The sequence below is a fragment of the Myotis nattereri genome, assembly GCF_964212035.1.
Source record: "Myotis nattereri genome assembly, chromosome: 1".
Lineage (NCBI taxonomy): Eukaryota > Metazoa > Chordata > Mammalia > Chiroptera > Vespertilionidae > Myotis > Myotis nattereri.
The window spans coordinates 93,964,006-93,980,756 of NC_138075.1; the positions used below are offsets into that span (position 1 = coordinate 93,964,006).

Sequence of the window (16,751 nt, forward strand, 5' to 3'; positions counted from 1 at the left end):
AAAGAAGGAATGACACTGAGACAGTGTTCAGTTGATCAGCAGCCTAGCCAGGTTCTCTCGCCAGGTTCTCCAGCCAGGTTCCGTCTTTATTGTCCTGCTACATCTGTATTTATACCAGTTGATTTGAATCCTATCCATTCTATTCCAAAGGTTAGGGCGTTTGTTAATCTAGTTCTGTTGAGTTTAATCCCGTCTAGGTTAATCTCTGTGTTCCATTATAAGGGCTATTCCAAGGTCACTGCTCTACTGATAAGCTACAAGGAAATGACTGAAGGAGATTATCCTACCCAGTAAAGGTTATGTCCTCCCAGCCTCGCTACTTGCTTTCCCTGGGACTGCCCTGTGTCAGTGAGTCTCCCAGGGGTATAGGCTTTGGTGCTTTCCCTGGTGGGCAGACCCCTGGGAATGTGGGCCCAACAAGTCCCAAATTTATTGCCAACAGTCTTAGTCCAAGTTCTTCATAAGTAGTACATGGTATTTCTGTAACACTAGGGGGTTTCACTGATTTATTCTCTTCCTTAGTTCTGTTAATCCCTAACTCCAGGGAAAAAATCCTCACCTGGGGAAACAACCTTTCTCGGAGAGGTGTCCTTGGTTAAAACACATAGTGCTAAGAAGGGGAGCAAACATATTAAGAACAGTATGCCATATACGCCAGGTCCCTTGAAACATATGCTGTGCAGATGTTTCTTCCCTGCAGCGACTGTGTCAAGCAGCAAGGATGGACCGGCTTCTGGCATACAAACATTCTCCTGGGTTTCAATCCTACTCAACTACATGCACCTGAACTCTATCAAGCCCACATCACTCAGGCACGTGGGGCCATGTGTTGAACCATAGGTTCAAACTTACAACTACAGCTGTTGGCTATAATTGTGCTGGGAGGGCCCTGCCCTCCAAGCTGGGACTTGCACGTGGCAATGAGAGGACTGTGCCCTCTCATCAGTCCAAGGCTTGAACCTGTCCAAAACACTGTAGTGGCTCCCCACAATAAAGTTTTAATTCTGTTTCTTTGTTACTAATGTTGTGGCCCCACCCCATAACAAAGAAACAAAGGAAATTTTCCCCATCGAATTTCTGAATAGTATTACTCCTTCAGGAATGCCGTGTCATAAATTAAAATTGAAAGTGGGTGCAATCATCATGCTATTCAGAAATCTCAATAGTAAATGGGGTATTTGTAATGGTACCAGATTTATTGTCAAAAGATTATGACCTAACATTATCGAAGCTGAAGTATTAATGGGATCTGCAGAGGGAGAGGCTGTTCTGATTCCAAGAATTAATTTGTCCCCATCTGACACTGGACTCCCATTTAAATTGATTCGATGACGGTTTCCCATGCTGCCAGCATTTGTGATGACTATTAATAAATCACAAGGACAACTCTAGACAGAGTAGGCATGTTCCTACCTGAAGCCGTTTTTGCACATGGTCAGTTATATGTTGCTTTTTCTTGAGTTTGAAGAGCATGTGATGTTACAATTAAAGTTCTAAGTACTTTGTCACAAAAGAAATTAGTCAAGAACTCTGAAAGTGTTTTCACTCTTAATGTGGTGTACTGGGAGATATTAGAATAAGTTTAATCACTTTATCAGTCATTGTTTGCATCACCGTTGTTTTTATATCATGTTTTTGTTGTTTTCATATCATGTTTTTGTCGTTTTTATATCATGCCTCTTTTGTTGTTATATCCTTTTGATACTGTTTATTTATTAATAAATGTATATATTATTTTCATATACATTTTACTAATTTCCTTTCATCTCTCACACTTCTATTGTAGAGAAAGGGCAAATAGCAATATTAAAATATCTCTGCTAATTAATTCCCTTTTTAAAAAAATATATTTTATTGATTTTTTACAGAGAGGAAGGGAGAGGGATAGAGAGTTAGAAACATTGATGAGAGAGAAACATCGACCAGCTGCCTCCTGCACACTCCCCACTGGGGATGTGCCCGCAACCAAGGTACATGCCCTTGACTGGAATCGAACCTGGGACCCTTGAGTCCGTAGGCCGATGCTCTATCCACTGAGCCAAACCAGTTAGGGCAATTAATTCCCTTTTAATATGCATGAATTTCGTGCACCGGGCTACTAGTATTTATAAATAACAAGCATCTCGTTTTTCTTCTTTTCACTACATTACAAACAATAAGGCAATTAGAGATAAAAGGAACTGCCAAGTTTAGAGATAAAGATAGAACTGTCAGAGTCTGGCTCTCCTCAAGATTCACCCATTGCCTTGTGAAAAGCTGTTTGGAATTGACCCCCAAATTTGTTTGTTATGTGGAGAGTGTTGAGAATCTGGAAGCAGGAATTATGTAAATTATGTACTTTTAGAAACATCAGGGTAAAATGGCTTTGTTAATCTTTTATTATGGCTTTTCTAAGATCATGATTAAATAATGAGAAAGAGAGAGAGAGAGAGAGAGAGAGAGAGAGAGAGAGAGAGAACGTTTATTAGTTCAATCGAATTTCCTAGTTAACCCCTGTGAAGGTCAAGTCGGATTTGATTTCTATGTATTTTGAGTCTAAATGAACTACATAGGAAACATAAAATGAACGAAGAGTAGTCATGCTAAGGAGCAGCAATGATTTTAAGGATGCCACGCGCTTGGAACATGCTTTACTTCTGGAAAGCTTTGCCCCAGTGCCAGAGTGGGGCGCAGGAAGAGGGCTGGGTGGTGTTCCCAGCAGTGACTTTTTCGGGGCGCTATGCACCCCCTTCTAAACACCGCGCCTGGCGGAGCGGCAGCCCCTGCGGCTCCGAGCTTCCTGCGCGTCCCTGGCCCCGTCCCCCGCGCCCGGCCGCCTCCCCGCCTCTCCCGCCGCCGCCCACGCCCCCGCCGCGAGGGGCCGGGCAGGAGGCGGTGGTCGGCCCGCCCCGCGACCCTTTTAAAGCGTCCCGTCCCGGGCGCGGCGGGGCTGGCGAGCCTGGCGGCCGGGGAAGCGGCGTGCGGAGCTCCCGGAGCGGCGCGCCGGGCCCAGTGCCCAGGACTGCCTTTCCCGGGCCGGGCGGGCGCTCCGAGTTCCCCGACGCCCCCTGCGCCCCACTCCGCCCTGCGGGTCCCGGGGGCCCGGCCATGCGCCCAAGCTAGCGCGCCCGGGGCGCAGCGCCGACCGGGGCCGCCCCGCCGCCCGCCGCCGCCGGCATGGGGGTGCTGCGCCCGCTGCTGCTCGCCGCGCTCTGCCTGGCCGGCCGGCTCCGACCCGCCCGCGGCTGTCAGCTGCCGTCGGAGTGGCGACCCCTGAGCGAGGGCTGCCGCGCCGAGCTGGCCGAGATCATCGTGTACGCCAAGGTGCTGGCGCTGCACCGGGAGGTGCCCGGCCTCTACAACTACCTGCCCTGGCAGTACGAGGCCGGCGCGGCGGGGCTCTTCTACTCCGCCGAGATCGAGATGCTGTGCGACCAGGCGTGGGGCAGCATGCTCGAGGTCCCCGCCGGCTCCAGGCTCAACCTCACCGGCCTGGGCTACTTCTCCTGTCACTCCCACACGGTGGTCCAGGACTACTCCTATTTCTTCTTCCTCAGGTGAGCCCGGCACCTCGAACCCACACCACCCCCTGTGCACCTCTGGGTGGCCTCCCGAGGTCACAGTTACCTGGGGCCAGGCCAGGACTCCCACAGAATCCTGCCCCTGCCCTATGAGAATATGCCTTGGGGTCCTCCCCTTACTCTTTATTCGACGTCTCTACGAAGATACCAGGTATCTGGCTAAGGGTGGTTAGAAAAGAGGAATTTCTGTACTTCATGCAAAGAAGATGTTTCAGGCAAACGCCCAAGGGGGTTTCCAATACTTCCTTTGAGTCAACTTAAAAGAAAAAACAAAACTGGATTCAGTGGGAGTAGCTTGGGCTGATGAGGAAGAAAAAGAAAAACCTTTGAAACCAGACTGTTGGAATTCTGGTTCTGCTCCTCCTGATTTTGTGCGAGTTACTGACCTCAGAACCTCAGTATCCTCACGTCAGTCATGTGAAAAGCAAGGCTGATTGAGACTAAAGCAGAGTAACTGCTGGAAACACCTGGTGCAGGTTAGCTGCAGGGACAGTGCACTCTCTTCTCCCCACCTGCTTGAATGTCAGGATGTGACTGATGCGGAATGCAGACCGGCTGTCCTAGTTTCACTCCTATTCATCGGGACCAGTCTCATATCAGCTGCCGACAGACCTCAGTGCCACGCTATTCAAAATAGCCAAGATTTAGGGAGGGGGGTGGGCTTCTGGGGGTAAGACCCTGAGTCACAGTGCTTCAAAGAAAATGGAGGTGAATCAGGCAGGAGGCCCTCTCTGATTGGAGACTCCTGGAATCTTGTAAGGTTCCATGAAAGTTGGCCTGTGGTCCAGATGGAGTGCATGTGCATAAGAATTCAGTCAAGGGGTTTGACGGAAGCCTGAAACCCGAGAGCAGCAGGTGGAACCCTAAGTGCATTGGTTGTTTCCGATTGCAATAGGAGAGTGATACAGAGCAACTGAGAGAAACATCAAAATGGAATCTAACATCTATATTCAGAGAGTGAATTAACCAAAGTTGTGATTGGTACTGCTTCTAATCTGCCCAGTGTGTGAAGTAGCAATAAAGATATTTGAATGACTGTGACCTGGGTCTGCAAATTCACTTTGAGCTTTTGAGATTTCTCTGAGACGGAAAACAGTAAGTTCCACAGAGGGCGTCCGTAAGCCCCTGGCAACACATGTTTTCCATATTGGAGCCAGAATATCTAAGTTTAGAATACATGCGTGCTTTGTTTTGGCGTGAGTGGGTTAGCTAGATTCAGTTGAATTTTTTTTCTCATTGCTGGGGAAATATAGTTTCTAAATAAAGTCAGTGTGGACTGAGACTGTACCTTTCTTATACAGGAAAGCTTAACTCAGATTTTTCATATTTTTATTTAGGGAAAACACTGAGAATCCAGCTATAAAACTACACAACAACACAACTTTTTTTTTCCCCAAAGGAAAAAGCCGGAGTACTTGAGTAGACATCGTTTGTTTGTTTCCCCCCCAACTTTATCATGAAATAGAGTTTTGACCACTGGCTCTATGGTGGTCAGCCAACTCTTTCATCTTCTGCTCTGATATATTTACAAAGAGTTAGGGCAGAAATACAGAGTCAGTCAGTAGTCTGATAGGATCTCCGTTCCACAGGGCTGTGTTGTCCTAAGTGTGTAACAGCTGCATACGAATCATTCCTGCTCTGTCATTCGGGGACCCACTGGGACAGATTCTGGTCAGTTCTCAGTGGGAAGTGGCAGTGGAGACAAACTGGTGAGCTGGAGTGTGACTTCCATCACCCCTTTTCCTTTTCATGACTTTGTCTTTCCGACAGGCTACTACACTAGGCTCTATAGAAATGTTAGCTAACATTTATGCTGCACTCACTGCACGCCAAGTGCGTCACTCACATTTCCTAATGCAGCCCTTACACGGCCACTAAGGAGTAAAGTGCTAATATCCTGTTTTTCCAGATTGGAATACGAAAGCAGAGAATTTTAAAAATGTGTTTCATGCCAGGCAGAAGATAAGTAGTAAGGGCAGGATTTGAACCTGGGCCATTCCAACTGACCTTCCTTTCACCAAGAAACAAGAAATACTCTCTATGAGAAGGAATGCTCCTTGGGAGATACGTAAGTGGGCAAACATACACGCAAGCACACACTTTCCCCCCTGCCTCACCCAAAGCCATCTTTTTGAAAACTTTAAGAATAGATGCATGTACCTGTGGCAGAGAAGTAATTAGAAACAGTAAGTCCTCCGAGGAGAGCTGTGTGAGACATTGTTGTGTAATTGGCAAGACTGTCAGTCTTCTCTGACTCTTGATTAAAGCTGGTACACCCCATAAAGTGTTTCTTCTACGTCTGCTTTTTTCCTCTTTCCTCACTAGGATGGATGAAAATTATAATCTCTTGCCTCACGGAGTCAATTTCCAAGATGCCATCTTTCCAGACACTCAAGAGAACAGAAGGATGTTTTCCAGCCTTTTCCAGTTTTCAAACTGCTCCCAAGGGCAGCAGATGGCAACTTTCTCCAGTGACTGGGAGATGCAGGAAGACAACAGGGTAAGAACTGGCTGTGCCCTGCGCAGCAGCAAAATAATAGAACGGCCACATCTCGTATGAGTTTTGTGACCAAAGGAGTCAAGAATACTCTTCCCAAAGCCCAGACCAAAGTATTACCCTCCCTGCCAGCAGTTAAAAAACAGCACTCAGAAACCTCGGGTTCCTGAGGCTTACTGTTGGCATGGGGTCCCTCACAAAGTGGGGGGCGGTATGGGAGGAGGGCTGCACACTGCGCCTCCGTTTCCTCTTCCGTAAAATGAAGACAATTGTGACTTCTACATGCTAGGTCTGATGCGACATGATTCACTGTGTAAAATGTGTAAATATGTACAGCCCTTAGTGTAGTGCTTGACGGGGTGAGCACGCTACACACGTGAGCCGTTGTGACTGTCATCATCATTATTATTGTGCTGGTGTTGTTATTGATAGCACAGGCCTCTAAGAAATTTTCTAAGAAGAAAGAAATGTCCTTAAGGAAATGAAATGGAATAATTATCATAGCTAACACTTCTATGATTTTTCACAATAGTTGTTAAGGCATAGCCAAGGTGGTTGGGAAATGTAAGGGTCAGGATGATTTGGGGGATGAAAATATCAAAGGGATCTTCCTATCTGGGGCAGATGCCAGAGTTGTGGGGAAATTTTGAGGACTGTTCCTTTCCCAAAGCAATGCAGATGGGCTGATTGTGGAACCAGGCCAGTCCCCTGCCTGAGACTTTTTAAGGAAGGTGACAGACTGCTGAAGAGAGTTCTGCTGTGGGGATGTGGGTATCTCGTGGGAAAGGGACTGTTATATGAGTTAATGAACATGTTTGGGGGCTTCCTTCCTTCCATCTTCACGTGATGGGTTTGGGCGAAGTGCTCTTCTTTGGTGCATTGTCCTACGGTAGCTTCTTGTTCTTCCAAACTTCCTTATCTTCTGCCCAGGGCTCCCTGGCGCCTGGAGGCCTTCTTCATGCTCTTGCACAGAAACTGTTAGCGTGATGGGCTGGTGCCCAACTAAGGAAAACTGTCTCTTTTTACTTCCTGGATATTACCAAGAGGTTCTTCCCTTAGACCTACTTTATTAACAGCAGTCTAGGATTCTCTAACCCAGTGGTTCTCAACCTTCTGGCCCTTTAAATACAGTTCCTCATGTTGTGACCCAACCATAAAATTATTTTCATTGCTACTTCATAACTGTAATGTTGCTACTGTTATGAATCATAATGTAAATATCTGCTATGCAGGATGGTCTTAGGTGACCCCTGTGAAAGGGTCGTTTGACCGCCAAAGGGGTCGTGACCCACAGGTTGAGAACCACTGCTCTAACCTCTCCTCCATGGTTTGTCAGAATTTTCTGAACACTCGTCCTATATTTTGCTTCCAACATGGTCCCAAGTGCCTGTTTCTTCCCCCTTTTTAATCTGCACCAGCATCCACTCCACACTGGCCTGGACCTGCCAAGTGTAAGCCTGAATATCCCCAGCCCGAGTCAGGTCTTAGCACATTCCAAATTTTTTTAGGCTCGGCCGTTTGATTCTCCTTTTTGTAGGAGTTTTGCTTATACTCCTAGATCCTTGATAACGATAAATTTATATCAAGAGATCAGCTATTATTCCAAAAATATCTTAGTAGCTTAGTTCCAAATTCTTTGGCTATATAACTTATTAGTCCTATGGTCACATAATGAAGCTATTAACATTTCCTGGAATTAGATTTTCCATCATCTGAAAAAGCAGAACAATAGGACTGTTGAGAATTGCTTCAATGTGAAGGCAGCCCTATTTCTGGTGGTCAGAGGTTGGTCTTGGGGAGAAGTCCTTTTGGCCACTTAGATAACAAATGGAGGGCGTGCTGGGTGGCTCTGAGGAAGTCAGAAGCTTTGGGGGAGGAAAATAGTTGCTCTGGCTCCTGCATAGCTGCGTTTAGAAGTTAGATCTGATGTATTATGTACTTTTCAACTCCTCTTGAACCCCTTCCGCTTTATCGCTGCCCACTATGAAAGGTAGCACATCAGAGATAAGTTAGCTAGCTAGTTTAGAATTTTATTTTAAACTAAAATTAAGTGTCCTTTTGGGGCCAGTATTATGATTTAAATTTTATGATGCTCCTTGAGAGATTTTTATGTACTCTGGAGTATTTAAAGTAGTTGTGAATTGATGATTTCAGAGTTGGATGAGGAATTGTGGATAATTACTTGTTCTTTTCTTCAAAAGAATGCTAAACTTTTCCTGCCTTTTCTGTGTGAAGGTGAGCATCACATTGTCTCACCCAGGATGAATATATTATGTCAGATGCAGTCTGTGTTTTTCTCCTGGTGGTCCTTATTTAGGGAGGGACCAGAAGAGCTGTTCAGGTCACATTTTTATTCCAGAAGGAATAGGTCTGAGGACACTTTTGAAAAATCAGAACACACGAATGCTTTGCATGGTCCGAGACCATTATAAATGGGCTGGCTGTTGTACACTACATGCCTTTCATGTATTATGTGCCGTATCTTAGATTACAAGATCGACGAGTTCTTGGGCTTTCTAGTGTTTATGCTGTTGCTCTCAGCTTCCAGTCAGCTCTGACAGTGATCTGGCCTATGGTTGTGAAGGCATCTTTTATTCTCTTCACTGATAGTTCTCACTTTATCATGGGGTGGGAGTGGGGGGTGGTAGGTGACTCTGGAGTCAATCCAGAGGTTAAGAAGTAGAGGAGGGAAGCTTTTGTGATGTACACCCAGGGCCACATTCACCTCATCCTCAGCAGCAAAATCCTCCCACTCTCTGGTCCCACCTCAAGCGTCCCGCCCATGCCTCAGTAATTAGAAACATAATCTTTCAAGAGTCGCCAGGACGTCAGCAGTGTTACTGAGTGTTCAGTGCTGCTCTGGTTCAGTGTCTTGGTGCTAATGGGACCTTGGGGATGTCTCTGGCAAGTTGGAGCATCCACTAGATTTCCTGGCAGGATTCTCTCCACACCAGCCAAGGACATCTTTCTTTCTTCTTTTCTATCCTGCTGTGTGAGTATAACTGTCAAAACAAAAGTTGGATATTTTCCCTTCTCTGTAAGTACTGTCCCCTAGGACCAAGACCCAGACTGGCCCATGCTTGTCTAGGTCTGTCACAGAGTGTCATGGGATTGAAATAAAATTTGTGAGAGTCCTCTGCCATCTCTGTTCTCTCTTTTTCAGAATTTGGAAGGATGGGGGAGTTATTGTCTGAGCTGCATTAGAAGGAACATACATTTGTAATCTGAAAGTCTAGATCAGCGGTTCTCAACCTGTGGGTCGCAACCCCTTTGGGGGTCGAACGACCCTTTCACAGGGGTTGCCTAAGACCATTGGAAAACACATATATAATTACATATTCTTTTTGTGATTAATCACTCTGCTTTAATTATGTCCAATTTGTAACAATGAAAATACATCCTGCATATCAGATATTTACATTACGATTCATAACAGTAGCAAAATTACAGTAATGAAGTAGCAACGAAAATAATTTTATGGTTGGGGGTCACCACAACATGAGGAACTGAATTAAAGGGTCACGGCATTAGGAAGGTTGAGAACCACTGGTCTAGATGGCTCTGCCACTTCCAGAGGAATGACCTTGGGAAGGGCCCTTCATTTCTCACAACGTCTCTTTTCTCATCCGTAAAATGCTACAACGTATATACTATCTAAAATTGTTGTAAGGACCTAACTAATTAGAACATATTTGAAAGGGTGATGGAAGGGTTTATTACTATAAATTGATCATTTTAAAGCAAGACTTCAAAATGTCATATTTTAAATGACATATTTTAAAAATTAAAAGCTTCCTGTTATTTCCCAGGGGAGTGGCAGAGTAGTGGCACCGGTGGTGATGGAACGTGTACTGGGGATAGGAACAGTGACAGACAAGCCATCATATATGCCTCCATTCATCTAAAAGAATTTATTGGATTCTATGAAGGGAGAACTTAAAAGAAAACTCATATACTGAATTATAAACAGATGACATACTCATATGGATTCTCAAATCTAGAAGTCAGTAGAGATTTTCTCCACTTCTGCCTCCCATCCACCCAGTTCTCACCCACCCCCTAAACAGTAGCTGCTGTTATTATAAACATTTGTTAAGTATTTTCATCCAAGCAATAATGCAGACATGTATTATTTGCCACCTTTTAAAAAAATTTAAATTCTTTTTTGTTGAAAGTATTGCATATGTCTCCTTTTCCCCCCATTGATCTCTCCCACCCACTCCTGCCCCCCAGCACATGCCTGAGGTTTAGGTTTTAACATACGAATTTTGGGGAATACGAACATTCAATCTTACAGCACTAATGTTGAACATCTTTTCATATTATTTGCCACCTTTTTAAAACATATTTTTGATTTCAGAGAGGAAGGGAGAGGAGAGGAAGAGGGAGAGAGAAATATCAATGATGAGAGAGAATCATTGATCGGCTGTCTTCTGCATGCCCCACACTGGGGATCGAGCCCTCAACTTGGGCACGTGGCCTGACAGGAATCAAACTATGACTTCCTGGTTCATAGGCTGACACTCAACCACTGAGTAACACTGGCCAGGCTTATATGTCATCTTTTTAAAACTCAATTTTTTTAAAAAAAATATATTTTATTGATTTTTTTACAGAGAGGAAGGGAGAGGGATAGAGAGTTAGAAACATTGATGAGAGAGAAACATCGATCAGCTGCCTCCTGCACACTCCCTACTGGGGATGTGCCTGCAACCAAGGTACATGCCGTTGACCGGAATTGAACCTGGGTCGCTTGAGTCCGCAGGCCGATGCTCTATCCATTGAGCCAAACCGGTTAGGGCTGTCATCATCTTTGACACAAACGGCAGCGCACTATACTTTGCTTTACCTTGCTTTATTCGCAAGGATGTCTTGATCTTTCCATATGAATGCATACAAAGTTGCTTTAAATAGCTGCATAGTATTCCATCATATGGATGTGTCACAATATATTTAACCAAGTTCCCTACTGATAGGGAATTAGGTAGTTTCCAATACATTGCTGTTATAAAGAGTGGACATGCAAATCAATAAACATGATACATAATCTAAACAAATTGAAAGACAAAAATCACATGATCATATCAATAAATGCAGAAAAAGCATTTGACAAAATTCAACACCCATTTTTGATAAAAACTCTCACCAAAGTGAGAATAGAGGAATCATCTCTCAACATAATAAAGGCCATATATGACAAACCTACAGCAAACAGCGAATCAGTGGGAAACATACTCTTAGGAAAAACCATTTCCCTAAGAACAGGAATAAGACAGGGATGTCTGCTTTCACCTCCCTTATTCAGCATAGTACTGGAAGTCCTAGCCATAGTAATCAGGCGAGAAGAAGAAATAAAAGGCATCCAGAGAGAGAACCAAGATAGTGGCATAGGTAAACGTCTATACTCACCGCCTCCTACAACCACATCAAAATTACAACTAAAATACAGAACAACAATCATCAGAACCACCAGAAATCTGGCTGAATGGAAGCATACAATTAGAGAAGTAAAGAGGAAAGCACATGGAGACTGGTAAGAGGGGTGGAAGTGTGGAACGGGCTGGTCCGACATCCACGTGTGCTGTTTTTTTTTTAATCGGGAGGGAGATTGTCTCTGAAGAGGTCTCCCCTGAGGAGCAAGGGGTCCAGTCCCGCACCAGACACCCAGCCCAGGGCCCCAGAGCTGGGAAGAGAAATTCCTGCAACTACAGGCTATAAAAACAAGTGCGGATTGTGGCTGAGTGACACGGAAGCTGCTGGAGATGTAGGTGTTCCATTTAAAGGGCTGGTACATAGTTTTACTTGGGCTCCCAGCACTGGGTGGCTTTGGGGGACCCAGACACATATGGGGAAGAACTGGATTGTTTGGCATCGGGGTAAGAACTTGGGGGAGGCTTTCTCCCATATGGGAGTGCTGGCAGGCGTTATTGTTCCTGTGCTAGGACCTCTCCTGTCCCAGGGCTGACTGGCAGTCATATCTGAGTCTCCATCAGCCTGGAGCATGTTGTTTGCTCCACCCTGGGGATTCCCTGAGACCCTGCCACATCCAGTTTGCAGTCCCACTCAAGCTGTTTGCAGCAGCTTTTCCATATGAATGGTCTGTCCTGGCTCAGGCTTCAGACTTTGCTAAAATCTCTCAAGCAAGCTGCAACTGGTAACAGTGTGCCCCAAACCTGTCAATAAAAGGCCCAAGATCCAACACTAGCATGAGCTTTCCTTGCTTCAGAGCTAGGCCTCACCGGGGCACCTGCAAACCCAATACAAAATAGCGATAGCAGCCATCTGCAGATCTCTCTGTAGCTTCGGCTGGGTGGCCCCAGGGAGTGGCTGACTTTGCACCTCCCTGGAGGACCCAGAATCAGTGCACCTGGTGGACAGCTTCAGACCATAGCAGATTACTACACATCCACAAGCAAAACACTCAAGAGGTGACTCAGTGAGCACCAAAGCTCTATCAAGGCAAGTCCTGCTCCATATGGATATTTCCTGCACAGCAGCTCTCCCACTGTAGTTGCAGCTGCTCCCCATAGCCAATTGGACTCTAGGTCAACTTCTCCCAGTGACTCCAAGAGCTATCAAGGTTCAACTACCATAAGACTGTGCATAACCCACATAGGTGTGCACCTAGAATGCCTAGCTCAAGTGACTGGGGAGGCTGAGCCACCAGCCCCTAAGGATACCTACTACACAAGGCCACTCTACCAATTCCAGGGGACATAGCAGCTCTACCTAATACATAGAAACAAACACAGGGAAGCAACCAAAATGCGGAGATAAAGAAACATGTCACAATGAAAGAAATGGAAGCAAATGAATTACTGGATACAGAGTTCAAAACCATGGTTATAAGGTTACTCAAGGATTTTCATGAGACTCTCAAGGATCTTAGTGAGAATGTGAAAGACATGAAAAAGGACCAGTCAGAAATGAAACATAACACTAACTGAAATAAAGAATAACTTACAGGGATTCAATAGTAAAGTAGAGGATTCCAAGAATCAAATCAACAATTTGAAATACGAGGAAATAAGAAAGACCCAATCAGAAGGGCAAAAAGAAAAAAGAATCCAAAAATATGAAGATAGTGTAAGGAGCCTCTGGGACAACCTCAAATGTACCAACATTCGCATTATGGAAGTGCCAGAAGGAAAAGAGAGAGAGCAAGATATTGAAAACCTATTTGAAAAAATAATGACAGAAAATTCCCTTACCTGGTGAAAGAAATCAACTTCCAAGTACAAGAAAATCGACTTCAGAGTGTCCCAAACAAGAGGAACCCCCAAAAGCCCACACTAAGACACATTATAATTAAAATGCCAAGGGTTAAAGACAAAGAGAGAATCTTAAAAGCATCAAAAGAAAAGCAGTTATTTACCTACAAGGGAGCGGCCATATGACTGTCAGCTGATTTCTCAACAGAAACTTTGCAGGCCAGAAGGGAGTGGCAAGAAATATTCAAAGTGATGAATATTAAGGACCTACAACCTGATTACTCTACCTAGCAAAGCTCTTATTTAGATTTAGGGGTCAAATAAAGAACTTCACAAACAAAAAGCTAAAGGAGTTCATCACCACTATTTCAACACTACATGAAATGTTGAAGGGTATTCTTTAAGAAAAGGAGGAAGAGGAGGAGAAGGAAGAAGAAGAGATAAAAATATGAACAATAAAATAGCAACAAATACATATCTATCAACAATTGAATCTAAAAATCAAAAATAAATGAACTAAATAAACTGGTGAATAAAATATAATCATAGACATGGAAACATGGAACAGACTGATGAATCTCACAACAGGGGAGTGGGGCAGGAAGAGATTGACCAAAGATCTTGGACACAGACAATAGGGTGGTGAAGGCCTTGGGTGTGGTGGGAACAGGGTGGAGGGGGGCAATGGTGGGAAGAAGGAGGTGCATCTGTAATACTCTCAACAATAAAGATTTTAAAAATGGCATTCAAATTGGAGAGGAGGAAGTAAAACTCTCATTATTTGCAGATAACATGATTTTATACATAGAAAACCCTAAAGGCTCCACTTAAAAAACTACTAGATTTAGTAAATGAATTTGGCAATGTAATAGGATACAAAATTAACACCCAGAAACCAGCGACATTTTTATACAACTAGAGGCCCAGTGCACGAAATTTGTGCACTAGTAGGGTCCCTAGCAGCTGCCGGCTGCCGGCTGGGTACTCCCTTCCTTTCCCCGGCTGCCTGCTGCTGCTGTGGACTGGGGCCTCTAGGCCGCTGCTGAAAAGGCTGTGACCACGAGGGATTTCAGGGTGAATGGACTGCTCCTGCTCCTGAGTTCACTGCTGCTCAGCCTGAGGTTGCAGACTGGTCTGAAGGTGCAGGTTCCCACTGTACCCATTCAGAAGTTTCCTACTGAAAATGAGCACTCAGCTGCCACTGAAGACTGGTCTGCAGCCCCCACTGCTCAGGTCACCGAATGGGTAGGAACAACTACTGAGTGGTCCTAAGCTGTTCTTCCATAAACTCTTAACAGAATGGAAATAAGGTTGATGGAAAATAAACAGTTTCTAAAACATAAAAAAATAAAACGACAATGAGGAAGCACCTCACACCTGTCAGAATGGCTACCATCAACAAATCAACAAATGACAACTGCTGGCGAGAATGTAGAGAAAAAGGAACCCTAGTACACTGCTGGTGGGATGCAAACTGGTGGAGCCATTATGGGAAACAATATGGAGTTTCCTAAAAAAGTTAAAAATGGAACTGCCATTTGACCCAGTGATCCCACTCTATGAATATATCCTGAGAAATCCAAAACACCAATCAGAAAGAATGTATGCACCCTTATGTTCATAGCAGCAGAATTTATAATAGCTAAGATTTGGAAACAGCCCAAGTGCCTATCAGTAGATGAGTGGGTAAAAGAGCTGAGGTACATCTACACAATGGAATACTATGCAGCAGTAAACAAGAAGGATTTCTTACCCATTGAGACAGCATGGAGGGAGTTGGAGAGTATTATGTTAAGTGAAATAAGTCAATCAGAGAAAGACAAGTATCACATGATCTCACTCATATGTGGGATCTATGAATAAAATAAACTGAAGAACAAAATAGATCCATAGACACAGAAGCATAGAACAGACTGTGGATTCTCAGAGGGAAGGCAGGGGAGGGTAGATGGGTCGGAAGATTTCAACCAAAGAACTTGTATGCATATATGCATAACCCATATACACAGATAGTAGGGTGGTGAAGGCCTGGGGCAGGGAGTGGGGGCAGGGTAGAAGGGGTCAATGGGGGACAAAAGGGACATATGTAATACTCTCATCAATAAAGATTTACTTAAAAAAAAGGAGTGTGGACATGTATGGCATTATTCATACATCATTTTGTGGGATTGTTGAATTCAGTCTTTAGCAAATACTTATTGGGTATCTACTGTGAAGGAGCTACTGTGTTATATACTAGAGATTCTTTTTTAAAAAATATATTTTTATTGATTTCAGAGAGGAAGGCAGAGGGAGAGAAAGATAGAAACATCAAGGATGAGAGAGAATCATTGATTGGCTGCCTCCTGCAAGCCCCCCCCCCCCCCCGGCAATTGAGCTCATAACCAGGGCAGGTGCTCTCACCATGAATCAAACTATGACCTCCTGGTTCATAGGTTGATGCTCAACCACTGAACCACACTGGCAGGGCTAGACACTAGAGTTTCAGTGTTGAACAAAATACAAATTCCCTGATCCATAAAGCTTATAGTCCTAGTGTTGGTGATTGACATAATCAAATGACCACATTAATGACTTTATAATTTCAAATAAAAAATGTTCTAAAAGAAAGAAAAGAAAGAATCAGGGAGTTTGACCTAAACTTAGGGATATATAAAGCCTTCTCTGTTGCATTGATACTGGAGCTAAGAAATGCTGGATAAAGAGGCATTGGGGGAGATGAGAACAATCCAGAGTAGGACAGTATGTGCAAAGGCTCTGTGGTAGCAAGGTACGCGGTGCCTTTGAGGAAATGAAAGCAAGCCTCTGTGACTGGAGCAAAGGGAGTGAATGAGATGAATGAGGAGAGAGCATTAGATAGGACCAGACCATGAAGGGACTGATAGGTCTTGGTGAGGATTTGCGTTTTGTCCTAACAGTAATGAGAAACCTTTTATGTTTTGATAGCAACAAGTGATAGAATAGAATTTACACTTTGAAAACACTAACTGGATTGGAAGGGATGCAAGTGATGTAGTGAGAACAGGTAGGTTGTTAAAAAGCTACCAGATAGATGCTGGACTATGGGGGAGGCAGTGGGAATGGAATAAAGTAGGCAAATTTGTGAGATTAGTAAATAAAATCAGTAGGTGTTGATGATGGTTTGGATTTGTGGGGTAAAGGAGGCAGTCAAAGATAATGCCGGTGTTTTGGCATGTAAACTATGCCAGGACCAACACTGAGAAATGGGAATAGGTTTGGTAGGGGAATTCATGAGTCTAGTGTTGGATGTATTGAGTTGAGGTGGTTGGGTCTATAAGTTTGGAGTTTTGAGAAGGGTGCTGAGTGGAAGATATACCTTTGGAACTGAACAATAATTTGATGTCAGTTGAAACTGGATCAAATGAGATTTCCAAGGGAGAGGACGTAGAGAGGAGTAGAGATCTATTGTTGGACTGAGCCTTGTGGAATGCTATGGCTGGTTGAGAAGGAGCAGTCAGAGGT

General features: G+C 44.3%; 1 protein-coding gene across 1 annotated transcript in view; it reads left to right on the top strand.

Moving 5' to 3' along the window:
• Positions 1-3,156: 3,156 nt before the first annotated feature.
• Positions 3,157-16,751, top strand: part of CCDC3 (coiled-coil domain containing 3) — a gene marked incomplete at its 5' end in the record, with an annotated part of 126,322 nt that continues 112,727 nt past the window's right edge. The window contains 2 exons of the mRNA XM_081094874.1: positions 3,157-3,536; positions 5,886-6,060. Of these exons, the coding sequence (XP_080951000.1) occupies positions 3,157-3,536; positions 5,886-6,060 (555 nt within the window). The remainder of the gene's footprint in view (positions 3,537-5,885; positions 6,061-16,751) is intronic.